Source organism: Protopterus annectens, chromosome 16.part0 (assembly GCF_019279795.1).
Source record: "Protopterus annectens isolate FY-2018-M chromosome 16.part0, PAN1.0, whole genome shotgun sequence".
NCBI classification, from domain to species: domain Eukaryota; kingdom Metazoa; phylum Chordata; order Ceratodontiformes; family Protopteridae; genus Protopterus; species Protopterus annectens.
The window spans coordinates 517354253-517381877 of record NC_056750.1 but is presented as its reverse complement, the minus strand read 5'-3'; the positions used below and the strand labels follow the sequence as shown (position 1 = coordinate 517381877).

Below are 27625 nucleotides of genomic sequence, written 5' to 3'. Positions count from 1 at the left end.
GAATCATATGAAATTGGCAGTTCAAAGCTCTAGCTGACAAAGTAGCAGAGGTGTAAACTTTTTTACCCCATCGCTCTAAGGACCTGGATTCCCTTTCAGAGGGGAGGGGGTTTTTAGTAGATGTAGTTGCTACAGCTTTAGGGCCCTGGGAGATAGTCTCTGGATCTGCAAAAGGAGCCTTGTATAAATGGTGATGAGTGTCCGGGACCCTGTAGAACCTATCGGGCTTAGCAGGGGCCGGAGGTAATGAATCAGGAGCAGTGCAAGCATCATTAAATGCATCATCTACAACAGAAAGAACTGGAGGTATAGCTAAAGGCCTATGCTGTGGCAAATGTAGAAAGGTTCTAAGCCTTTTTCTGGAGTCTGAGAAATCTTGGCCCTGCCACTGAAATTGCTCCCTCATAGCATGCAAGGTTTCCCCAAAGGAAAATTCCTCAGGTGGAGAGGCTGAAGGAATGGACTCTTCAGCATCAGAGTCTTCGTAAGGAGAATAAGGAGCCTCAGGAGGGTCTGTATGTTCTGAGTCATCAGAGGAATCATCTGTGGATACTGGCTCTGGGGGCTCTGCTCTAGGCCTCTTCTCTGGAGGTGGATGAGAGGTCCTGTCTGGATGAGGCTGGGATCCACGAATTAAAGAAATGAGATCCTCAGCCAAAGAAAGCATATGGGAACTGGTGCTGGGCCTGTGAGAGTGGGGCTTGACAGGCACCGTTTTTGAAGCTTTAGCTGCCTTAGCCCTGGCAAAGGCCTTAATAGACATGGCTGCAGGAGGCCTAGCAGCTCCACGTGCAGGGGTTGAAATATCCAAGGGAATAGTGTCTGATAATTCCTGAGAAACCGCAACTGCAGGTTGGATTTCAGAAGCCGTTTCCACCAGGATAGAAGAGGCCTCGGTAGAAGGCATGTTTTCGGCTGGGGAAAGAACCGCTTGCTCGGTTTCAGCCGAAACCGAGACACTCGTGGTTGGCTTAACCGCGGTTTCGGCCGAAACCGCGGACCGCGAATGTCGGTCCTTTTCCCTGCATTTTTTGGTTATTTGTGAAGTCGGAGGATCCGACGGCATGATATAAGCAAAATCAGAGCCGAAAAACTGTTCTGCAAACTCCGACCGGCGTCTAAGCGTCCGTCGGTTAAAAGAAGCACAGGCTAGACAAGCTGCTACGTCGTGGTCTGGGCCTAAACAAGGTAAGCAGTAAGAGTGGAAATCTTTATGAGGTATTTGTTTCCCACAAGTTAAACAGTTGTTCACTTTTTCTGACATCGGCTGAGGCAAGAAAGAGTCCCCAACGGGGTACTTAGCTTTTTAGAAGTCTTCGAAGTAGTATTCGGTAGTAGCAATCTCTGGTTCTGACCGACCGGCACTTGCAAACAGCTTCTGCTTCGGGCGCCACGCGGCAAGAAAGACTGAGGAAAATGGCGTCGGCTGATGCCTTTATACCCGAAGAACTGCAGCTATGACGTCGGGTGAAGCGCGACACCAGCCGAGGCCAGACCCAGACTTTGGAATCCGGCCGACCGAAGGGCTGCCTGACGACAGGACAACCCATTTGTAAGGACTGCAGATGCATCCTTGAAGGACATCATGGGAATCACTGAGGCCATGAACCGCAGGAGGCGAAGAAAGTCCGTGGCAGTCAGATACTGAAGGAGCAAAAGGTCCTGGAAATAGGGAAGTAAGGGATAGGACGTTTTCTGGAGGTAAGAAGGCGAGAATCCTGTCTGCTTGAATCCTGCAGCCAAGAAGAATGTCGCCTTGGGAAGGGGCTCAAGGTAGACTTCTGATAGTTTATTGTGAAACCCAGACTCTCAAGGAGAGACACCTTGAAGGAGAGATTCTCTTGAAGGATGTCTGGGGATGAGGCCTGGATGAGAACACAGTCTAGGTATGGAAAAATCTGTATACCCTGTAGTCTGCAGTAGGCTAAGACAGGAGCTACGCATTTTTTGAAGACCCTCGGTTCCATAGACAGACCAAAGGGCAAAGCACAGAACTGATAATGAGATGAGAGGAAGCAACAGAAAAGCAAAGAAACTTCCTGAACCGGAGGTGAATGGGGATAGGAAGGTAGGCATCTTTGATATCCAATGACACCATAAAGCCTTGGGGAAGAATGAGTGGGAGAAGGGTGGGTAAAGTCAGCATACAAAAAGTGGGGACTTTCAGAAAAGTACTTAGATGGGAAAGGTCTAGAATGGGCCTCCAGGGGCCATCCTTTCTGGGAACCAGAAACATCCTGGAGTAAAATCCTCTTCCCACTTGAGAGCGCAGAACATCCTGAATACTGCCTTCAGAGAGAAGGCTGGATATAACTCAGGGAAAGAATTCCAGTTCTTTTGGTGGTTGTGGGATGCCCCTACAGGAGGTAAGAGCTTCCCCACACCATGAAATATTCTTGTTGAATGATGGAAAGGACTCAAGAGTCCTGGGTTATCTAATTCTAAGCATGGAGAGAAAGAGAGAGGCGAAAAGACAAAGGAGTAGATGGACCTGGAGGTGGTTAGTCACAGACTACCAGGCTTAGCCTGAAAGGGCTGTTTCTGAGTGGGAGTGGAGGAAGCAGTCTTTGAAGGGATGTGTTTTCTGGAATTCCTCTTACGTTTGGTAGAAGGTGGCCTAAGCTGGCTCTGGTATGGTAATTCCTTTGGAACCTGCGGACGGGGGAAACAAATACATGGTTTTAGATCATGGAGCTCCTTGCCCATTTCTTGGAGAGTTAAACAGTTCAGCAGCTGAGTTTCCAAACAAGGCTTTGTTGTCTAGAGGGGCCATACTATAACTTGGCTTTAATATCATCAGGCATGGGTTGAAGCCTGAGCCATGAATACCTCCTCAAAAGCTGCCCTGGCTGACGTCTCCATGACATAACGGCACATGGAGTGCCTTTTTACCTGGGTAAAAGAATTGAGAATGGAGGAGAGCTTATCCTAGATGGGAGAATCAGGGAGCTCAGAAAGGAGTTTTCCCGCATCTGACAAGAGTGCTAGGGAATATGTGGCCATATCAGTTTGATAATCAATTGCCCTGATGGCCAAAGTAGCAGATGTATATACTTTTTCCCTAATCTCTCCATGGCTTTGCTCTCCTTATCAGAGGGAAGCAAGGAAATAGCTGGTTTTGCAGAGGGAGATTTTAAGAGTAAGGACTCAGGCGTCTTATAAAACCTATCTGGGCACTTGGGAGCTGGAATCTGGGAGTCAAGGCATTTAGAAGCAGCTGTAAAGGCATCTACGAAAGCTGGCAGGACAGGGAGAATGGCAGATGGAGAGGGAGAGTCCATCTGAAGGAGGTCATAGTACCTGAGATGGAGAGGGAGAGTCCATCTGAAGGAGGTCATAGTACCTCTTTTGTATGTCAGACACTTGGCAACAGTCCCATTTGAAGACTTTTTCATCTTTAGAATAGTTTCCCCAAAGGAAATATCCTCTCCAGCAGAGTCCATACCACTACATTCCTCTTCTGGTAAGGTGCAACCCAAAGGTGAAATTTGGGTTGAATAAGCCAAGGATTAGTCTCCTGATGATTCCTCATCAACTGCCGAAATATCCTCAAAGGTCCTTTTTAAGGGAGTGAAGGGAAGAAAAGGCAGGAAAAGAGAAAGAAGGAGCCGAGATCTGATATAGAGCCATAAAGGCACTGGATAAGCCTTGGGAGAAGGCCTGCCACTCTGGTGCTTGATCCTGGGGAACCAGAGAAACATTTTTACTTTTGACTTTTTTTTTTCTTTTTAGGAGCTTCCATGTGGTCGAAGGTGGATAGGTCAGACGTTAGCCTGCACTCCACAATGTCTGTAGGCACATCCTCCCACACAATGACTTGGGTGACGTCACGAGGGCCTTCAGTAATTACAAGATGTGCCCCCTCCCCTTATGCCCAAGCTGGATGCCAGCGATCCTCTCGCAAGATGTGCTGGCAGGGTCCTTCACGGCTTCCATTGTGGTACCCATCGAATGGACAACTACCGAGTCCGGGACGGCTTCTAGACCCACATCGGCCTTGGGAGGGACACCCGGAAGAGGGAGCAGCAGGAAGATCAGGCTGAGAATTCTTGGCCTTTTTAGGTTGCAGCTCGTCTGAAAGTCTGATGCTGGTGCCATACCTTGTGCTAGACGCTTAAGGTGCAGATTCTCAAGACATAATTTCAGGGAAGTTAGATGGCTGTGAAGGGTTTTGGATACAAAGGTCTTACAGATAGCACAGGCAGTATGGTCATGGTCTGCGCCTGAGCAAAACAAGCAGAGATTGTGTGACTCGTGGAATCTGCCTTCCACACTGACACTTGCCCTTCCTAGTTGACATGTAATCACAGCACAAGACAGTAGCCAAAGTTTCCAAGAAAAAACCCCAATGGGATACTTATCTGAACCAAAGTTTGTGACTTATCTGGTGAGCAACGATCAGACAGGTGGCAGAAAAGTTCTGAGGTTGGTATGTGCGGACATCCGCTAGCTGATGTGCAGTGTCACACGTACCTCACAGTGGCATTAGACTTTTGTATACTGGCTGGATGTATGAATAAGCTGGGGGCGGACTCTCTCATGTTATGAATATTGCAGAACATGAATAGAAGGACATCTAAATAGTCACAGGCAAGGAAAAAAATGGTTACAAAAAATCAAGGGAGTGGATCCAAAGGACTTTTTCAGGCATGAGCTTAAAAAAAAAAAAAAAAAATATATATATATATATATATATATATATATATATATATATATATATATACATATACAAGTTACAAACATTATACATCAGAAGTAAACCTTACTAGGAATTTAAGCCATCATTGCAATGTTAACTGTCTATTTTTCACGTATGACATTGCTGAACTAGTAAAATTACATTAGCAGCTACTGGAACACAAATACAGTAGAAGAAAAAGGTCTTCTTGGGCAATCCAAAGGAGACTTTCTACCACGATGTACTTGATAGTTTTCTGACAAAATTACAGTAATATAAAATGCACTTCACCATTTACAAAATTAAGTGTACCTGGTGAGCAGCCACATCTGCTTCTAACAGAGCATGTTTCTTTTGTAGGTTCTGCACGCTTGTCAAGTCCTTGCCATAATCATCAGAAGCTAAATGTCCTTCTACTTCATACAACCAAAGCTCAATATCTTCAACATTGCGGTTGAACTGCTGCTGTTGATTAGCTTCCCGCAATTTAATTCCTGAAAAAGTTATACATAAATGAAAACTTTTTTTTTTTCAAAACTACTATTGGAAAAATACAAAAAATGCAGAACAATGAAATGAAAGCATTTAAATTACATCCTTAAACAGCACACGACTGTGTCCCTCCCCAGTAAATATCAATTACAAACACTTCCATATTTTTCTTATTATTCTCAGCAGTTTCTTAGCATACATGTTAATCCATCTCCTTTTCTTAAACCATTCACACCAATACATACCCTTCCCTTTTTAACCACTCACCAAGAAAACATCCTTGTAATGTACAAAGAATGAAGCACTTTTCTTAAAGTGACAAGCCATTAAAAATAAAATGTTTGATGCAAAGTAAGTAATCAAGTGTCTTGACTACTGAAAACGTTCTTGTATATAATACTAAGCCACTTTTTTGAAGTCAAGCTCCAAACAAAATTAAACAAAAGTACAGTGAAACCAGTAAGGTGCCCAACACCACGAGAACATTCTTATGCAGAAAGTTAAGCCACTTTCCAAAAAATAAGATGTTGGGTACAGTGCTAACAATAATGGATCCCCATGAAAATCATACTTGGGCACAATATTAAGCCACTTTTCTCAAAGTCAGCTTTCGATACAACTTTCGGTTCAATACAGTCAATAAGGTGCCAGCTACGAAAATACACTTGTGTGCAATGGTAAGCCATCTTCTTAAAGTCACATTCCAAATAAAGTAGTACAGCGTAAGCAACAAGATGTCCCCACCACAAAAGCATTTTGTGTACAATATTAAGTATCTGTTCTTTAAATCAATTTATAAAAAGTAAAATATTCAGTACAGTGCAATCAAAGCAATACATGCCAGGTCATAAAAACATCCTTATGCACAATGTTAATCATAGTCACTCTTCCTGAAGTCTGGTTCCTTATAAAGTAAAATGTTCAATAAACTAAAATCAATTAGGTAGCCTGTGCATCTTGTTATTGCTGGTTTCCCATTACACTGCATTTTCTTATCACTGAAGAGAAGGCACATTTAACCGTTAACAAAACACGTGCATGTATTCATGGACAAAGCAAATATTAGCAATTTTGGACTAAACTTTTTACTAGCCGATTTCTAACTCAACATCAAAGGCTATCAGAGTAACATACTAATCAATTCCATACAGGCAAACCAATCTAAAGTTTCACAATATGGTCTCAACCAGTAAATATACTGGGTAATGTCCCTGCTTGGTGATTTTGTTGCCACAGATGCACAAGCCTGCCAAGTTCATTCCACCTTTACTCAACAAATAGCCTAAAGGTTAGAAGGAAATGTAAAACGAACATTCTAACACTAACAGGCCAAAAAAGCACAATTGTCTGAAACGTCAACAGCTGCACCACAAACATACAGGCAAGAGCCAAGGAAGAGGAGAATTCCCTTTACAGTCATCATGCCTCATATGTCAGCTACCATGGCATAACTGAGGGGATACAAACCCTTAAAAGAAACCACCATGGACTCTGACAAGAATACTAGCCGGTGTCTAGATACTGTACCAGTACTGGCTGCTGAACAGCTACCTGCAAAAACACCTGTCAAACATTCAAGTATGAGAAAACTCAGATCAAAGTTCTAATGAGAGCATTTCATTTATTAAAATACATAGCCATACCTAGTCTAAAAAACGCCACAGTGGAACAGGTTACCCCCACTATATGGAAATTAGAAAGTTTTTGGGCTATGAATACTCATACAGAAATACACAGACAAGAAAACCATACTTCCAAAATTCAGCACAATAAAGGGCTGCTGCCTGAAACAACTTCTGCTCCAAGAATTAAAAGGATAAACCTGAATCTACAAGTATTGCTGGAAGTCAGAAAAATAGACTACCTCTCATCCACAAATGCTGCTTAACTAGCATTTTCATACAATGAAATGGCAACTCTGTCTTCAATTCAGCCATCAACTAACAGCAACTAAGTGCACGAAAGCTAAAGCAAAAATCAGTTATATATCTGCACACTCTTTTGCATAAGGTTACCCACCCTCTTATTTCTTCCACTTGATGAGCAAGTGAAGGAGTAAATTCCAACACCCTTTATACAAGTATAATGGGAGGACAATTAAGGACTCTGGTTACCACAGAAGGGTGGGGACAAACATTTCTGTTTTCATGCTGCTTTCTACTCCAGTAACTGACCGACCTCCCTGTCCAGATAGTTTATCTGATTTCCTAAATTCCTTGGTCCGCTGTAAATAAAAACGTAGTTGTCTATGAACGTCCAGCTGATGAAAACTGTATTAAGCTGCATTACAGTGATAAGGGTAAGAAAATTGGGAGTTCTATGGACTGATTTAAGGTAGCAGGGGAACAAACGTTGGGGACAAAGGAGGGATTAGTACGCAGTAACACCCTGTCCTTGTGAAAGATCAAATAAGGTGGCTTGACAGACAAGGCTTGTAGTTTCAATACCAGTCTAGCTGGCGTAATAGCTACCAAAAACAAAGTCTTCCAAGACAAAAATTTCAATGAAGATGAGTGTGAAGGTTCAAATGGGGGAGAAGTCAGTTTGGAAAACACAAAATTTAAATCCCAAAAAGCCACAGGTTCTTGCAGTGGTGGTCTCAAAAGAGTGATTCCTTTCAAAAAGGTCTTGCATAGCTTATGAGACATTAAATTATCTGGAAACCCTAAGTGAAAATGAGAAATCGCCGCCAACTGGACTCTGATAGCGGCGGCGGCAGCTCCTTGCTGATAAAGCTCAGAAAGAAAATGCAAAATCACAAGGATAGAAGCAGTGTATGGATCTACATTCATTTTCTGTGCCCAAATAGAAAATCTTTTCCAGTTACTTCCATACAGCCTCCTAGTTGAAGGTTTATGGGAGGACATAAGAATATGTGATACTGATGAAGATACATCATGAAGCCTGACTAGGGATGGAACTGGAGCAGCCACGCTGTCAACCTGAGGGTGTGGATTGAGGGATGTAGTGAACCTGACATGAGTCAACAGATCTGGAGCTGGGTCCAGGATCCAAGGATCGTGCAGAAGAGGCTCGAGAAAAGGGAACCAGACCTGACGAGGCCAGTAAGAAGCAATGAACATCAACTTGCTTCCCAGCTGACTGGCTTTCTGAATCATTTTGGAAATGGAGGAAAAGCATAATGAAGTCCCATGAGCCAATCGTGAGCCTGAGCGTCTCTGGGTGTCTCCGCCGGAGGGGGAATGAGGGAAAAATAGCTGCTGCATTTGGTACTGACTGGGCTGGCAAAGAGGTCGCAGCAAGGCTGTCCCCATTTGCAGAAAATCTGTTCCGCTGTTTCCTGTTTCAGAGACCACTCGTGAGGCAGTAGGATCGCCCGGGTGAGCTTGTCGGCTATCATGTTGATCATCCCCGGAATGTGCGTTGCAACCAGAAAGCGCTGGGAAGAAATCGCCCATTCCCAAACTCGCATGGCCTCTCGACAGAGTGGGTAAGATCTGGTACCACCCTGTTTGCTGATATACCAAACTACTGACATGCTGTCTGATTGTATCGCAATAGTCCCGAGAGGAAGAAGGTTTTTGAAGTGTTTGCAACGCCAGGAGCACCGCCCTCATCTCCAGAACGCTGCCATGCAAGTGAGATAATGCCCCCCTCACCCGATTTGGGAGGAATCCGTGGTCACAGTGGCAACGGATTGGGCATGAACAAAGGGGGTGCCCGTGATCAACTGGTTGGGAGATATCCACCAAAGAAGGTCCTTCCTTGCATGACTCAGTCAGCAGGATAGGATGACTCAGCGGGAGATGCTGGAAAGACCATTGGGAAGACAGAAGCCACTGGGGAATTTTCATGTGCAGCCGGGCTAATGGTACTAATAGAATGGTGGAAGTCGTAATCCCGAGGAGCTGAAGAACCCACTTTGCTTTGACCTTCCGCAACGGAAGAAGACATTAAATTTGAAAGATTAAGTTTTGTGCCCTGTCGGCGGGGAGACGAGCTGTCATGTTCACTGTGTCTACCTCTGCGCCTATAAAAATCACAGATTGAGAGGGCAATAATGCAGATTTTTACCAGTTTATGGAGATCCCTAACTGAGCACAAAGTTGAATAGTGGCATCTCTGTTTTGGAGGTGTAGATGCCTGGTGGGGGTGGTCAGAAGCCAGTCGTCCAAATACGGAAACACCTGGAATCCTTGATGTCTTAGGTGAGCTGTCACTACTGTCATGCATTAGGTGAACACCATGGGGGCAGTGGTAAGACCAAAGGGCAGAGCACAAAACTGATCATGACTGGTTCCCACCTGGAAGCGTAGATGACTCCTGGACACCTCGTCCATTTTTATATGGTAGTAGGCATCTTGGAGATCTAGAGAGCACATCCAATAGTCTTTCCCTAACAATGGGAGTATCGACTGCAGAGTTACCATCAGAAACTTGTCCTTCTTCACGGATTTCTTTAACCTGCTGAGGTCCAATATTGGCCTCCAATCTCTGGTTCGTTTTGGTACTAAAAAGAACCTGGAGAGGGTTCCGGATCCTATCTGGTCTGCTGGGACAGACTGGATGACTTTTTTTAAAAGCAACTTGTTGATCTCCACAGTTGCCTGATCCCTGTGATTGGGTGGTACATCTGGCATCTTCTTGGGAACAAAGGGTGGAAGGGAAAAGGGTATGATATAGCCTCTGGTAACAACTCTTTGTACCCACTTGTCTTGAGTGATATTTAGCCAGGCTTCTGTATACAAAGAAATGCGACCCCCAACAGGCCCCAGAGAAAAGCAGTCGGGCCTCACATCAGGAGCGCTGATAAGGCCGTCCCCGAAAGGAATCATGGCCCTTGCTGGTATTGCGGACCTCCCCTGCCTCTAGGGCGACGTCGCCCATTTCCTCCTCCGTCTCTGAAGAAGGATTCACCTTGTGTGTCCGGAAAGACCCTCTGGGACTTTTTAAACCACATTTTACCGCCCCTTTAACCTTTGAGGTATGGTCGAGAGGTAACAGTAAAATGTACTCTCACGGCAGAAAGCGTCTTTCCTTCTTGCTCACACCGAGTGAGTGTGTCCTTCACCTTGGAACCAAACAATAAGGAACCATCAAATGGGGCGTTGGTGAAAGTAGACTTGAACAGTTCCTCAAAATTACACAAGCGCATCCAGGAGTGACGCCTCAGGGCAACTCCTGAACTCGCTGCTCTATTCGCTCCATCAGCCGCATAGGAGATAAGCCGCATGGAGGAGTTCACTATAGAATTTAAGGTGGACAACTGAGCAGATATCTTGTCAGGGACTCCCTCAGTACATGCACCTTGTATAGAATCTCCTAACTCCTTGAAGAGATCCCTCTGTAATCTCGTGAAGTGAGTGAGATAGTTCAACAATCATAGGGTAAATGCCACTGAACTAAAGATACGCTTCCCAAATCTGTCGATCTGTCGAGAATCCTTATTTGGCGGATGAACAGAGGAAGAAGTCTCCGCCAGCTCCTTCTTTGTGGCCGCCACCACCATGGCATCTACGGGAACGCCCTTAGACAAAAACTCTTTACCAGGAGGGGCAGACAAACTTAATGGGTCTCCTGGAGACTGGCTCCATGGCATCAAGAGTATCCCAGACCTTTCGACTAACTAGATCCATTAGTTCGTCAAAAGGCGGCGACACCCAAGAGGAAGAAGGTTGAGATCCGAACGCCTTCAGGTACACAGACTCATCAGAAGAGTTGACAGTGGGCCAGTCGCACCTCTGCTTAAGAATCACCAAAATGTCCACGAAGGAGACATCAGAGGATGACTTGGGGGACCCTTCCGACTCCTCGAGGTCAGTGTCCAATGTCAAGGACTCATCCTAGGAGTCAACATGCTTCCTCTTACATAGATTCTTCCGGGGAGGCTCCTCGAAAGGGCATTCCGGGGAGGCCTCGGAAGAGTGGGGGCTAACAGCCGATGGCTCCTGAGGCTGAGGGTCTCAGCTGTCTCTGGAGAGAGTAGAGGCTGAGACCGAAGTGGGTGCTCTTGGGGGAAGAGTGCTGGTACCACTGGTAGGGGCTGGAGTATAAGACAGCACGCTCCTCATCATCTCAAAAGCTGATCTCTCCGGCTCCGAAGACCTCCCCCGCTCCGACGAGACAAAGGTTGATGTCGGAGCCAGAGCCGTCGGCTCTGAGATAGATGCAGGGTCCGAGCTCGCCCTGGCCAAAGCACCGAGAGGAAAGCTCGGAACCAAAGATAGATTCCAACCCTCCCTGTCAGTGCCGACAGGACAGCTTCGGCCCCTGGACATGACAGACGGCACCGAGCGTGTCGGAGCCGAACCCGCCTCCAAAGCAGCGACAAAGGGAGCTGGAACCGATAGTACCTCCGGTGGCACCAAACACTCTGGCTCCGAAGGGCCAACATGGCTTGGAAGAGGAATAGCAGACAAGGCCAAAGCTGGATCGAGTGACTCCGGAGCCGACTGGGTCAGAGCCAACAATAATTTTGGTAAGGCAGACTACTTCAGGAGTCTCAACACTACCCTCTCCACATCTTCGTCCGAAAGGCTCCTGGAAGATCTGGAAGACATAGTAGGTGATCTTGATCGAGGGGGCACTGGAGACTTTGACTCTGACACCACAATAGTGCTCTCCTTCGGCTCATTAGGCAGTGGAGTCGAGGAGGCAGATTTTAACTGTTTAGAAGGCGGCTCAGAGACACCAGCCTGTGCCAGAGAATGCCTTTTTGAAGACTTAGATTTGCCAGACTTGGAGGAAGCCGAATAACTGGATAGAACTTCCTCAAAAGATGGTTTTAGTAGACCCTTGAGTATAAGCTTGTTCTTTCTCTCCTGTAACACCCTAGGAGAGAAAGCATGGCAGAACAAGCACAATTCCTGCAGGTGGATGGCCCCTAAGCAGTAGACACAGCTACTGTGGCCATCCGTTAAAGACATCTTTTAGGAGCATTTCATGCGCATCTTAAAACCCAAAGATTTGTGATCCTTACTCTCTTTAGACATTACACACACACACACAGGAAAGGAAGAAAAAGTAGAATGAGGGAAGAGGACTAGGTCTTCTAACTAAAACGGGCCTAGCCCTACAGAAGAATACCACTAGGACTAGGTCCTCTAACTTAAACGGGCCTAGCCCGGTGGAACAGAAACTAGGTCTTCTAATTTAAACAGGCCAGAAAACACACACACACAGAAAACTGTAAATAACTCTATGTGGTAACAATTTTTAGGTCCTGTAACTAAAACGGGCCTAGCCGTACAGGAAGTACCACCACGAGGACTAGGTCTTCTAACTTAAACGGGCCTAGCCCGGTGGGACAGAAACTGGGTATTCTAATTTAAACAGACCACAAAACGCACACACAGAAAACTGTATATAACTCTATGTGGAACAATTAGAAGAAAAAACTACTGTACTAAGGGATGAACTCCAACCCTTAGCAAATAACCAACGGATCCTCGCCAAAAATATAATCTCAGATTATAGGTTCATAGGTTCATACTAGGCTATCTGCCCTAGGGCATTTATAAGCCTAGCCAGAGTGTGTTTGGCTTTTGCCACCCATTTTAAATTAATTTTGCTATGCCCTTTTTCGAGGTTAGTATACTGTGCCTCTGTCTAACAGTGACACAGATGTGATACCCGGGGTAAACCTACGATCTCCCATCCACTCACCAAAATTCCTCTTGAAGAGAGTCAATGAGGGACTCTGCCTAACCTGGACTGGGATTTTATTCCAGAGTGAAGGGAGCCTCTGGGTTATGAATCTGTCCCTCCAGCATGTCCTATTTATTTCAGTGCTGAGGTTCAAGTCTCTCGAGCGCGTAGCTCGATGGGATTTGGATTTTCTGAGGTGCAGCATGTCCATTAATTCCGGGTTGGACACGGCTTTATACGTCAGGCACAGATCGCCTCTGAGCAGGCGGTATACCACTGGGTAGAGCTGCAGTTTCTTTAACCGGGCAGCATATGGCATCTGTCTGAGCCCTTTGATCCTCTTGGTGAGGTACTTTTGGGGTCTTTCCAGTTGCTGCAGGTGTCTGGTAAGGTACATCCCAAAAGGGGCATTGTACTCAATTATGGGCCTGATGAGGGGATGAGTAAAGAGGCACGATGACCTCCCCTGATCTAGATGTGAATCCCTTCATGATTAGGTGGGCTATATAAAATGTTTTTCTAACCACTTTGGTCACATGTTTGTCAAATGAGAGACTGCTATCAACTTGGGTCCCCAGGTCCCTAATTACTTCTTCTGTACTTAATGGATTACCACCTATGTGGTAATTTGTGGGCACTTTGTTTTTGCCAAAGGGGATGACTATACACTTTTTGGCATTTAGCTTGAGGCCATGGCTCTGGCACCAGTTGCCTGTTTCTATGAGGCCTTTTGAAGGATACTTGTGTTGGCTGGAAAGTCGATTATGGCGCCCAGTTTGCAGTCATCTGAGAACTTGGTCATCCACAGTCCTTCCGTGTTGGCCTGTACCTCTGAGAAATATATACCGAACAAGAGAGGTCCCAGGACTGAGCCTTGTGGGACGCCACTTGTAACTGGTTTGGAGTCCGACATGGCTCCAGCAATTCTAACCATGTGGGTTCTGTCCTTGAGCCAGTTTGCAACCCATCTAGTGACATAGGGGTTTATATTTAAGCTGGTGAGCTGATCTATAATGCCTGAGTGGGGTATTGTATCGAAGGCTTTTGCGAGGTCCAGGTAGGCTGTGTGGACTACCTTCCCCTCGTCAATGGCCTTGGTGACTGTTTCAAAGAAATCGACTAGGTTTAAGAGGTAGGATCTGCCCTTAACAAAGCCGAACTGGGTAGGATCCAGTGTCTGTAGGTCCCCAATATCTTTATTTATGAGGTCCATGATGATCCTTTCCATAGCTTTGCAGACCAAGCTAGTCAGGCTTATGGGGCGATAGTTTCCAGGATCCATTGAGGCACCACCTTTGTGGAGAGGGACCACTGTTGCTGTACGCCACTCTTTGGGTACATATCCTGTAGTAAGGCTGGATTGAACAGTAGTTTTATGTTTGGGTTTAGCTCTTCTTGGAGTTCATGTAGGACGCAGCTCGGGACACTGTCTAGTCCCACTGATGCTGTGTTTTTTGCTTTGGAGAGGGCGGCTCTTACCTGAGCATCTGAGATGTCAGGGGGGCAGCACTCTGCTGGGATAGATATTTGCCCTTTTGGTGGTGGTGGTGGTGTTGGGGGGGGGGGAGTTTGCGCTGAAACTGTCAGTTAGGATGTTGGCAATGTCTGTGGTTTCGGTGTATTTTTTGTCATTTTGGACCAATTCTGAGCATATCTGGGAATTCCCACCCAGGTTCCTAACATAACTAAAGAAAGCCTTGTGATTATCCTTAGTGTCCTGTGCAATTTTTCTCTCAAAGCTGGCCTTAGACGATTTTATGAGTGCCCGTAGTTTTATGCTAATACTGATCAGAGATGCCTTCCCTTTTTGGGATTTTGCTCTATCATGTAGTAGCTTCCTCCTTCTATTGTATAGTTTGTTTATGGCTGGGGTCCACCAGACAGGACGTCTGCCTTTGGAGGATTGGGGTCTTGGTTTTATTTGGGATTGCATGATCCATGCATTCCTGAAGGTGTTCATAGAATGTGTTTATAAAGGATTCTGCGGTCTGGGCCGTATTTTCCACAGGCCCGGGGGCTTTGAAGGATTCCACCTCGGTTTGGAGGAGTGTGAAATTTGCTTTAGAGAAATTTTTTCACTGTGGTTTTCTGGGCAGGGGGTGGGGTCAGGATGTGAATATTCAGTGAGATTAGTTTATGGTCTGATCTTACCAGTGAGGGATACACTTCTGGTCTGGAGCATAGAGTCCCCATGTTGGTGATGATCAGGTCCAGTATGTTTTCCCCTCTTGTGGGAGTGGTAACAAGTTGTTCCATAGCATTTCAGTTTATAAATTCTAGGAACCTTTGGGCTAGGGTGTTGGAGCTAGAGTAATGCTCCCAGTCTATGTTTGGGTAGTTGAAGTCGTCCAATATAATGGTGTTTGGAGAAACCTTCATATTTTCCAGTGTTCTCAGGAAGGCCGAGTGGGGTTCCTGGGTTTGGGAGGGTGGTCTGTAGCAGGCTATACACTGGGAGGCAGCTTTACCCACTGTTAGTTGCACATGGATAGTCTCTGATGCTTCGTGCTGTGCTACGAACCTGGAGGTGTGGGTATCTTTGATGAATATTGATACTCCCCCTCCTTTTGTGGTTCGGTCCAAGTTTTGGGGCCGAAAAGCATGGTATGAGGTATAACCTGGTAGTGCTGGGGTGCTCTCGGGAGCCTTGAACCAGGTTTCTGTTACTGCACAGATATCGATATTCTCCATGCTAAGGAGAGTTTCGAGTGCGTGCATCTTGAGGTTTAGACTTCTGGTGTTGAGTAGCATTACTCAGTTTCTTATCCCTTGTGATACCTATGGAGGTGGGTTTATCTTTTGAGCCTTGCCTAAAAAAGGCACTATGGGGGTAGCAAGAGCCTTTGCCATTATCCGAAAGCCCAGGGGTGACAGGTGCAAGCCGTCCCTAGCGAAGCATCGTGGCTTGTCGAGCATGTCATCCCAGGCTGACAGGCATTGGATCCCCTTTGAATGACACCAATACTTAAGCCAATTGTTGAAATTGATCATCTTGTCTTCATATTGTGGCATCATTCTTGGTGAGGGTAAGACGCTACTCAAGGTCAGGGTCATACCGGCCTGGGCTACATGCTCAGAGAGCTCCTCTATGTCTCTTTTCATGTAGTCCAGGGAGGTACATCTCAGGTCATTCACACCAGCATGGACAATGACTGACTCATATTTGTACTTGCCACCTGAGTGCTTGTGTTATGTGGCGGATCCTAGCGCCCGACAGGCAGCTCACCATGACCTTCTCCTTGTTCAGCCTGGTGAGCGGGACGTCAGTGTGCCTAATGATAGAGTCACCTATTACAAGTGTATCAGGTGTGTTGTTTAGCCTTAAGGGCTGTGACTGTTCGGCACACTGGCTTTGTGAGCTATGTGTTGCACGTGTTTTGTTTTGGGTAGCGGTTGCTTGGGTGCCTGCTTTGGAGGTCTCTGCTGCTTAGGCAGATTTTTATTTAGAGCCTCCAAGTATGTTTTTGTGTGTTTATGTGTTTGGTTTGCTGTCGTGGTAGGTCTATGTGAGACTGGAATTGTAGTGAGTGAGGTTTTCTTCTCCTCCTGACTGGTTACGCCAGTACTGAGTTGAGAGAGCTTAGCCTCCAGTTTGGCTATATGGTTGCATCTCTCACATGTGTTGGAATTTGTTGGGAGGAGGAGAGGGTTGTCTGTGTACATGAGGCAGTTGTAACATTGCCTCAAGATTCCCAGATTCACCAGCTGGACCAGAGAGGAGATTGACAACTGACCTTTGAACATGCTAGAATAGTATTGGGAATTCCTTTATAATTGAAAAAAGGGCCAATGGGGAACAAGGTACTCAAGAGGAGTTTGTGAGGGTGTAGTGCTTTTAATTTTTAGTGCTGACTTATATAATTGCTTTAGTGAGCAAGTGCCAGGTAATTTAAATGCAATGTGTTACAGGTAACTTAAATGCAAAAACGACAAAAGTACAGTTTTGTACCTACCATAAATGTAGATGTTCGAGTGCTAATACAGCTGCAGTCATAACAGATGGGTTCTCCTGCCATCAGGCAGGTCCTCGGTCGGCCGAATTCCAAAGACTAGGTCCGGCGTCGGTTGTCATCGCTTCTTCCCCGACGTCAGTGCGCCAGGGATATAAAAGAACCAGCCAACGCCATTTTCTTCAGTTTTTCTTGCCCCAGATGTCAGGTGCCCCCAGAAGGAAGGCAATACATAAATTTGTGTAATAAAGCAATGCAATATAATCAAAATACAGTAGTTGCAAGCAAATACACCATAAAAGAATACCCCAATCAGGTTGTATGAGGAGGTGTTAGCCAATAGGCCTGCCCAAGAGGGGAAGGAGGGAGGGAAACCTGGACTGCAGCTGTATTAGCACTCGAACATCTACATTTATGGTAGGTACAAAACTGTACTATGTTCATCGTGCATACAGCTGCAGTCATAACAGATGGGTAGAATCCCAAAGCTAAGAAAGGGGTGGTAGGCACTAGGTGGAACTAGGAGGAGCCAGAATGCCCTGCAAGACTGCAGTGGCAAAGCCTGCTCTAGTTTTGGAGTATAATGGTAGGTGGTAGTGCTTGGAGAAGGTATGCACAGAACTCTAAGTGGCTGCTTCCAAAATATCTTTGGTAGGAACTCCTCTGAGGAAAGCTGCAGAGGTAGCTGTGGCCCTTGTGGAGTGAGATCTGATGCCTGCAGGTACAGTTTTACCATGAAAAGAGTAACAAAAGTGTATGCAGTGGGCTATCCATTTTGAGATTGTCTGTTTGGAAATTGGCTTCCCTTGAGATCCTATAGCATAGGACACAAAGAGCTGTTCTGATTTCCTGAAAGGCTTTGTTCTGTCCAAATAATAACGCAGCTGTCTGTGGATGTCCAAGGAATGTAGTAGTCTCTCCCCTTTGTTTTGAGGATTAGGGTAGAAGGTAGGTAAGTGTATAGCCTGATTCAAAGCTACCCTGGATACCACCTTTGGCATAAAGGACGGGTTGGTTCGTAAGGAAACTCTGTCCTGATGGAAGATGATAAAAGGCTGCACAGCCATGAGGGCTTGTAGTTCCGATACTCTACGAGCTGAGGAGATAGCCAGAAGGAAAGCTGTTTTCCAGGACAAATATTGCAAATCTGTTGAGGCAACTGGCTCAAAAGGAGGCAAGGTCAGCTTTTCTAAAATGAAATTGAGATCCCAAGCAGGTATTGGTTGTTTCCTTGGGGGTTTTATATTCTTAGCCCCTCTGAGGAACTGTCTTAAGAGGGGATGAGAGAATAAAGGTGGATCAGTGTTGTATTCTGCAGAAATGGCTGAGGCATGGATTTTGATGGAGGAGAATGAAAGTCCACTGCTTAGCAGCTCAGCTAGATACTGTAATATGTGACGTAAATTCAGTTTTCCAGGATTCTGGCCCTTTTTCTCATTCCAGGCACAAAACCGTTTCCATTTTGCGGAGTAAGCTTTTCTAGTAGACGGCCTTCTGGCCTCCAAAATGACATCCTGCACCTCCTTGGAGAGTAGGGTCTGTTGTGATGTTAAGGAATCTTCCATGCAGCCAGATTGAGTGTTTTCAGCTGACTGTGAAGAGTTTTGAAGCTGTGCTGAGTCAGAAGAAGAGGCATTAGAGGTAGGGTCCATGGAGGGGAATGAGTCAGGCTCCTCAGGAGTGGGTACCAGTGCTGTCTTGGCCAGTCTGGAGCAATGAGAATCATCTTTGGTCTGTCTGCTCTGGTTTTTAATAGAACTTTGGGCAGCAGAGGAAGAGGTGGAAAGGCATAAACTGTCATTGTTGTCCAACTGAAAGAGAGCGTCCACTCTCCAGGCCTGTGGATGAAAAGTCCTTGAGCAGAATTTTGTCAATTGGTGATTTTGTGGGAGGCAAAGAGATCTATGTCTGGCCTTCCCATGCTTGAATTATCTCTGTAAAAACTTGAGGATGCAACTTCCATTTGCGTGGATCTGTCATATTTCTGCTTAGGTTGTCTGCCAGCGTGTTTTCCTTGCCTGGCAAGTACTGTGCTTGAAGTTCGATTTGTAATTCCAGAGCCATGTTCCAAAGTGACATGGCCAGCCTGCATAGGGGGTATGAATGGGTTCCTCCCTGTTTGTTTATGTACCACATTACTGTGGTGTTGTCTGTCCTTATCAATAGCTGACCTGGATGCAGAAGGTCTTTGAAAGCTATAATAGCATTTATTACTGCTAGCATTTCCTTTTGATTGATGTGAAGGTGCTTTTCTTTTTGGGACCATTTGCCCTGAATGCACCGATCTGTCATGTGCGCCCAGGCGTAGTCCGAGGCGTCTGTTGTGATGACTTGATTTGCTTGAGGCTTGCAGAATGGGAGACCTGTGTTTGTTTGGCATGCTTGAGCCCACCACAGAAATTCCTTTTGAAGACATGGAATTAGTGGTATTATTGTTTCCAAAATGTGGCTGTGTTGAGACCATAGGTTTTTCAGGTACCATTGAAGTTTCCTCATATGCAGCTTTGCACATGGGATTAGTAGGATGCAAGATGCCATGAATCCCAGAGCCTGCAGGATTTTCCTTGCAGTCAGCCTGGTGAAATTTGCTAGTGTTCTGAAGTACTGAGTTAGTTGCCCCTGCTTCTCTGGCATGAGGTAGGCCATCTGGGTGTTTGTGTCCAAGTTGGCACCCATGAAAATTATTTTCTGAGAGGGTAGTAGCCTTGATTTCTTTTTGTTGACTGTGTATCCCAGAGAATTCAACAACATTATTACAAAAGCCAGATGTTTCAGAAGAATGTGCTTGCTGTCCGCTTGGATCAGGCAGTCATCCAACTATGGGTATATTTGTATCCCTTGAAGTCTGCAGTAGGCAATTACTGATGCCAGGCATTTCGTGAATACTCTGGGCGCAGTAGATAAGCCAAAGGGCAATGCAGAGAATTGATAATGGGTTGAACCTGCAAGAAATCTGAGGTATCTTCTGCAATTTTGTCTGATTGGACCTCAAGGAGGCATACCTGCATGTCCCAATGTTACCAGCCAAGACTCCTTGCCCAGCATGGGAAGAAGCTGCTGTAATGCGAGCATCTTGAATTTTGGTACGAGTAAAAATGTGTTTAGGATGGATAGGTCCAAAATAGGTCTCCAATCTTTTCCCTTCCTTGGTACCAGGAATAGTCTGGAATAAAAACCTTGACCTTGTTCGTGAGTAGGTACCTCTTGAATAGCTTTCATGTCCATGAGATCTGAAGTTTGTCTTTGTGCCTCTGCCCTTTGATTGAGTGGCAGGTTTGGCATGCCTCTCATTTTTGGAAGGGTGTGAAAATGGAATCTGCAGACTCTGTTTATAATGTCCAGGATCCATTTGTCTTTTGTGACAATATGCCAATTTTTTTGAAAATAATGCCAGTTTTCCGCCAAAGGGTGCTGCCATTTGAGCCTTGCTTGGCATGCAAAGGGGAAAGTCATTGGGCTTGCTTTCTGAATGTCTGCGAACTATCCTCACCACCTCTGTGTAGGAGCTTGCCATTGTCTACCTCTAAAAGATCCTTGGGATTGCCCTCTGTCCCTCGGGCGACTGTATCTACCTCTTTGGGGTCTGTCCGTGGCTGGAAAGGACCAATTTTTGGAAGGCCAATTTCTACTGAAACGTGGAGGTTGTACCTGTAGAAAATCTTTCACTGTTTGCATTGATTTAGCCTTTTCCTCCATTTTCTTTAATACCTCCTCAGCTTTAACACCAAATAATACATCCTTTTGTAGAGGGCCATCTAGTAATTTAGCTTTGACATGATCTGGTAAGGTTTGCTCCTTGAGCCAGGCATGTCTACGTATGACTGATCCTGTAACAGCAGCTCTACATGAGGCCTCTAGTGCATCAAAACCACATTGCAAGGTATGTTTACCCACTTGTTCTGTACTATGCATCAAATCCTGCAACTCCTTCAAGTCTGGTTGTTCAGGTTGTGACATTTTACTTCTCAACTGTGATAACAGAAACTGTTGGTACTTTAGCATATGGAACTGGCAGTTTAATGCCCTCATGGTTAAGGTGGCCGAGGTGTATACCTTTTTTCCCCACCTTTCTAAGGATCTGGAATCTCACTCGGAAGGTAATGGGTTTGTAGCAGTGGAGGCCTTAATTCCGTTGGGGCCCTGTGAGATAGTTTCTGGGTCAGCCGCATGGCTTTTGTATAAAAATTGGTGTGAGTCAGGAACCCGGTAGTACCAGTCAGGCTCGACTGGGGCTGGAGGTAAAGAATCCGGGTTAAGGCAGGCCTCCGAGTACACATCATCTAGTATGTCTAAGACAGGAGGTATAGCCAGAGGCCTGTGCTGGGGTAGCAAGAGAAAATCCCTAAGCCTTTTCTTGGAATCTGAGTACTCTTGGCCTTCCCAGTGGAAGTGTTCCCTTAAGGTATGCAGGGTTTCCCCAAATGAGTAATCCTCTGGGGGGGAGACAGAGGGAATGGACTCCTCAGCATCAGAATCTTCAAAAGGGGAGTAGGAATGTTCCTGTTCATCCGAGTGATCTGAAATAATGGAGGCCTGGTCAGAGGAGGGGGATTCTTCCTCCACTCTGGGCCTTTTGTCCGGGGGGGGTTGAGAACCCCTGATAAGAGTAATCAAATCCTCAGCCATTTTAAGCATCTGTTCTTTAGGCATGGGGCCTGAAGAAGGGCCCTGTGGAGCTTGTCTCTTAGAATGCATGGCTGCTTTAGACTTCGTGAAAGCCTTGATAGAAAAAGAAGAGGAAGATCTGAAGACACCTTGAGAGGAGGCAGACCTGTCTACATTTTGAGATTCACCACCAAGAGTGGCTTCGGTATCTGTAGTCGTGGTGTGGGCAGAGGAGCCAGTGACCTCGGGCACAGAAGACACCGCCAATGAAGTGTCGTCGGTAGGCAGGGGCTGCGTAGGCGCCTCGCTGAGAACCGGACCACCTGTAGTCGGCTTTGGCGTGGTGTCGGTAGAGGCCACGGACCTCGTGTGTCGGTCCTTGTCTTTGCGTTTTTTAGACAAAACTGGAGTTGGAGTATCCGACGACATAATATAGTTACATTTTCTGCCAAAAATAGTGCTGGGCGAACTCCGCCCGGCGCTTAATGGTGCGTTTGTTGAATGTAGCACAAAAACGACAGACCGAGACGTCGTGGTCTGGGCCTAAGCAAGGAATGCAGAGGGAATGAAAATCCTTATGCGGTATTTGCTTCCCACAAGAAATACAATTATTAACTTTGTCTGACATCAGTCTGAGGCAAGAAAAGTTTCCCCAACGGGGTACTTAGCTTTCAAGAAGACTTCGGTTGCAAAATTTTCGTAATTTCAGGAGCTGGCCGACCGGCACTTGCGAACTGCTTCTGCTTCGGGGACCGTGCGGCAAGAAAGTCTGAAGAAAATGGCGTCGGCTGGTTCTTTTATACCCCTGGCGCACTGACGTCAGGGAAGAAGCGACGACAACAGACGCCGGACCTAGACTTTGGAATTCGGCCGACCGAGGACCCGCCTGACGGCAGGAGAACCCATCTGTTATGACTGCAGCTGTATGCACGATGAACATCAGTAACTTTATTTCAAGTGAAACAAGGAAATAAGTACAGTAAGCAATGCAGATATCACTAGGGATCCACAGAAGCGCTGAAAAGCCGCTTTTTAGGTGGAATTAGCGTTTCAGGGAAATAACAAGCAAACAAACAACAAGCATACAAACAAAGCTAGATTCAGCAAGCCTGGATCTAGTCTATGCTACAGCAAACAATGTGTACCAATTTCAGTAAGAAACCGTTCAAATATGCAGGCACTATAAGCCTTTAACCAGAAATTCCCAGCTCAGAAGGGCAGAGTCCAGCCTCTCCTCCCACAAGAGTGCAGACCACGAACCTTCTTACTGTAAAATAACTGGCCTGAAGCCCAAGTGCTTAAACCACAACTAATACACTTTTAGAATAACAGACACTGAGCCCTCAATCAGCAGTTCCCAACTTAGAAGGATGTAAGTTACCTGTCCTGCCACCACAGTGCAGGCCACAAACCTTCCTAATGTAAAACAACTGGTCTGAAGCCCAAGTGCTTAATCCAAAAGACTTAGAATGATAGCTACACTTTAATCAAATTACTACCAAGCAGTAATAAATACAATTGAATACTTTAAAGAATGCCTGGATTAGTGCTCAAGTTATACAAACAAAGCTAGATTCAGCAGGCCTGGATCTAGTCTATGCTACAGCAAACAAGGTGTACCAATTTCAGTAAGAAGCAGTTCAAATATGCAGGCACTATAAGCCTTTAACCAGAAATTCCCAGCTCAGAAGGGCAGAGACCAGCCTCTCCTAACACAAGAGTGCAGACCACGAACCATTTTAATGTAAAATAACTGGCCTGAAGCCAAAGTGCTTAAACCAGAATTAATACACTTTCTGAATAACAGACACTGAGCCCTCAATCAGCAGTTCCCAACTTAGAAGGATGTAAGCTACTTGTTCTGCCACTACAGTGCAGACCACAAACCTTCTTAATGTAGAACAACTGGTCTGAAGCCCAAGTGCTTAAACTAAAAGGCTTAGAATGAGTTACACCAAGCAGGAATAAATACAATTGAGTACTTTTAAGATGACGCAAAAGCAAAATAAAGTAGGAAGAAACACAAATACAGTAAAAGCAGATAACTTTTTTTTTTTTTTTCTTTTTTTTCTTGAGTGAGCAAATGAGATGGGCCCAGGAGTTACAGGACAGAAACAAGTGCAAATGCAGGCCTTCAAATCAGAAAGCTGAGAGAGATGGAAGACCGCCCAAACGGCCAATAACTACAAATTCTGGGCCAGAACCACTCCTTATGTGGTAGACAGGTTACCTAATACTTACCACTCCCACTGATAAGCTAGAAGGCTTCCCTCCAACACAGAAAGGCTTGGGGGGCTCAGAAGCTTACAAAAGTACAGTTTTGTACCTACCATAAATGTAGATGTTCGAAGATCCACATTGCTGCAGTCCTTACACTTGGGTAGTCCGCTGTCCTCGGTCGGCCCGAATATCAAAGTATAAGGCTGACGTCGGTCAAGGCGCATTTGACTGACATCAGGACGTCAGGGTACAAATGCGCATGACCGATGTCATATCCTCAGTCTTTTCTTGCCCCAGATGTCAGAAGACCCTAAAAATAAAGGTCAAAACCAAAAGACAGCAAACAAACAACCAACCATCCTAGCACTAAAAATATGTACAATATATACAATATACATCATATTGACAACCCAACCCACACAACCGCCTCTAACTACAGAGGGAAGGAGGGAGGATTGGACTGCAGCAATGTGGATCTTCGAACATCTACATTTATGGTAGGTACAAAACTGTACTATGTTCTTCATCTCACATTGCTGCAGTCCTTACACTTGGGTAGAATCCCAAAGCAGAGGTAAGGGAGGATGGCCAAACTATAAGGAAGCAGGAGCTGCCAAAATGCCCTGCAAAACAGCAGTGGCAAAACCAGCCCTGGATTTAGAGTAAAGTGGTAGGTGATAATGCCTAGAGAAAGTATGCACTGAACTCCAAGTAGCTGCCTCCAAAATATCCTTGGTTGCCACCCCTCAAAAAGCTGTCGAAGTGGCAGTAGCCCTAGTGGAATGAGGCCTAATCCCAGCTGGAATCTCCTTTCCATGATGGGAATAACAGAAAGCAATGCAAAACCCAATCCACTTAGAAATAGTTTGTTTTGACACAGGCTTGCCCTGAGAACTCAAAGCAAAAGAAACAAGTAACTGCTGAGACTGCCTGAACCCTTTAGTTCTGTCCAAATAATATCGCAACTGCCTGTGTACATCTAAAGTGTGCAAAATCTTTTCCCCTTTATTTTGGGGATTTGCATAAAAAGTAGGCAAATGAATTTGGTTTAAAGCCACACTAGAAACCACTTTAGGCATAAAGGAAGGATTAGTACGTAAAGATACCCCTATCCTTATGGAAAATTAAGAAAGGCTCAACCGCCATAAGGGCCTGCAACTCAGAAACCCTTCTTGCAGAGGTAATAGCCAACAAAAAAGCAGTCTTCCATGATAAAAACTTTAATTCAGTAGGAGCTGCAGGCTCAAAAGGTTGTAGAGTGAGTTTCTCCAACACAAAATTGAGATCCCAAGCAGGAGTAGGAGCTTTTCGTGGGGGTCTTATATTCTTTGCCCCTCTAAGAAATTGCTTGAACAAAGGATGAGAAAACAATGGTGGGTCACAATCATAGTGAGCCGAAATTGCTGCAGCATGAACCTTAATAGAAGAGAAGGACAAACCTTTGTCCAGTAACTCAGTAAGATATTGAAGAGCCACACTTAAATTAGGCTCAGAAACATCAAAATCCCTTGCTGCACTCCAAAATAAAAATCTCTTCCATTTATCTGCATACACTTTCCTTGTACTAGGCCTTCTAGCTTCCAAAATAACATTCAAAACTTGCTGTGGAAGTGGAGGCCCACTATGGTTCAAAACAGAATATGCCAGGCTGTTAGGTGCAGAGAGTGAAGCTTGACATTGAGCAAATGACTGTCCTCCTGAGACAACAGGTGTGGAATCGAAGGTAAAGGCCATGGAGGCTTCCGTACCAGGCTTCTCAGTAATGGGTACCAATGCTGTCGAGGCCAATCTGGAGCTATCAAAATCATCCTTGGCTTGTCTTGTCTGGCCTTTAGTAGTACCTTTGGGAGGAGAGGCAGAGGCGGAAAGGCATACACATGAAGATTGCTCCAATTGAAGGAAAGAGCATCCACTTTCCAAGCTGTGGGATGAAACCTTTTTGTGCAAAACTTTGGCAGTTGGTGGTTTAGTGGAGAAGCGAACAGATCTGTGTCTGGAGTTCCCCATGACACTGTCAATTTCTGAAATACATGAGGATCCAATTTCCACTCGTGGGGATCCATAATTTGTCTGCTCAACACATCTGCTAAGGAGTTCTGTGCTCCCGGCAGAAACCTTGCCTGAAGATTTAGCTGTAAACTGAGAGCAGTCTCCCACAAAATCATTGCTTGCCTGCATAGAGGATAAGAATGTGTTCCGCCTTGCTTGTTGATGTACCACATGACAGTTGTGTTGTCTGTTAGAATCAACACCTGCCCTGGAAGAAGTAAATCCTTGAAAGCTATTAATGCAAACTGGACTGCTAACATCTCCTTCAAGTTGATATGTAGATGTTGTAGTCTGGCAGGCCACTTGTCTTGTATCCACTTTCCATTCAGATGAGCTCCCCAAGCTTTGTCTGAGGCATCTGTCGTTAGAATCTGACTCGCCTCTGGCCGGGTCACAGAGAGTCCCTTGTTTAGGTGACATTCCTGAGCCCACCACAACAATTCCTTTTGAATGCAAGGTATTATTTGAATGACAGTGTCCAAATCCTGGCAGTGCTGTGTCCATACATTTTTGAGATACCATTGTAGCTTCCTCATATGCAGTCTGGCATTGGGAAGCACCAGAATACAAGATGCCATGAACCCCAAGGCTTGAAGGACTGTCCTTGCAGTCAGCCTGGACTGATGAGACAACTGATGAAAGTAAAGGGAAAGATTCTTTTGTTTGTCCGGGGTCAAAAAGGCCATCTGGGATGCTGTATTCAGTCTCACACCCAGAAAGCACATGTCCTGAGAGGGTACTAGACTGGACTTTATTTCGTTCACAGAATACCCTTGGCATCTTAGCACTGCTATCACATAATCCAAATGATGAAGAAGCTCGTCCCTTCCTTGAGCCAGAATCAGGCAATCGTCCAAATAAGGATAGATCTGTATTCCTTTTAACCTGAGGAAAGCTATCACTGGAGCCAGAACTTTCGTGAACACTCTGGGCGCAGTAGATAAGCCAAAGGGCAATGCAGAGAACTGATAATGAGAAGTCCCAGCTCGAAAACGTAGATACTTCCTGCAACTCAGTCTGATAGGAACATGAAGATAAGCCTCCTTGAGATCCAAAGTTACCATCCAATGATCTTTGCCCAGCAGAGGTAAAAGCTGCTGTAACGTCAACATTTTGAACTTGGGAATGTCCAGATAAGTGTTGAGGATAGATAAGTCCAAAATTGGTCTCCACGTGTTCCCTTTCTTTGGTACTAGGAACAGGCGAGAATAAAATCCTAGGCCCACTTCTGGCATAGGGACCGGCTGTATGGCCCCTATTTGGAGTAACAGAGAAATTTGCTTGTGAGCCTCTATTCTTTGTTGAGGAGGAACGTCTGGCATGCCTTTGAAAGGAGGCAAGGTATGGAAATAAAACCTGTAACCGTGGTGTATGATATCCAATACCCATCTGTCTTGGGTAATTAAACTCCAATTTTCTTTGAAAATTGCCAACCTTCCTCCCAAAGGTGCTGCCAGACGAGAAGGCTCTGGCAGCTGAAAAGGTAGGTCATTGGGTCTGTTTACGAAAGGACTGACCCCTGCCCTCACCGAAGACTGTGCAGGAGAACTCCCTGTTCTAGGCCTGAAAGAGCCCTGAGCTCTGCCCTACCACGTCTAGATCTACCCCTAGACTGGGAATCATAAGAAGGATACGTCCACCCTTAGTAGGCCAATTTCTACTAAACTTTGGAGGCTGAACCTGCAAAAATCTTTAACAGTCTGCATAGACTTAGCCTTGTCTTCCATTTTCTTTAAAACTGCCTCAACAGGAGAACCAAACAACACATCAGATTGTAAAGGAGCATCTAAAATCCTTGTTTTAACATGGTCAGATAAATTCTGATCCCTCAGCCAGGCGTGCCTGCGAAGAACTGACCCAGTGGCAGCCACCCTAGACGAGGCCTGTACAGCATCAAAACCACATTGCAAAGAATGCTTACCCACCTGTTCAGAAACATGTACTAAATCTTGTAACTCTTTACAATCAATACCTTCCGCCAGAGCATCAACCTTAGACTTCAATTGTGAAAGGAGATAGTTTT

General features: G+C 45.5%; 1 protein-coding gene across 1 annotated transcript in view; it reads right to left on the bottom strand.

Moving 5' to 3' along the window:
* Nucleotides 1-27625, bottom strand: part of SPTAN1 (spectrin alpha, non-erythrocytic 1) — a gene marked incomplete in the record, with an annotated part of 2849969 nt that overhangs the window by 1838383 nt on the left and 983961 nt on the right. Inside the window, 1 exon segment of the mRNA XM_044058813.1 lies at nucleotides 4991-5172. Within this exon segment, the coding sequence (XP_043914748.1) occupies nucleotides 4991-5172 (182 nt within the window).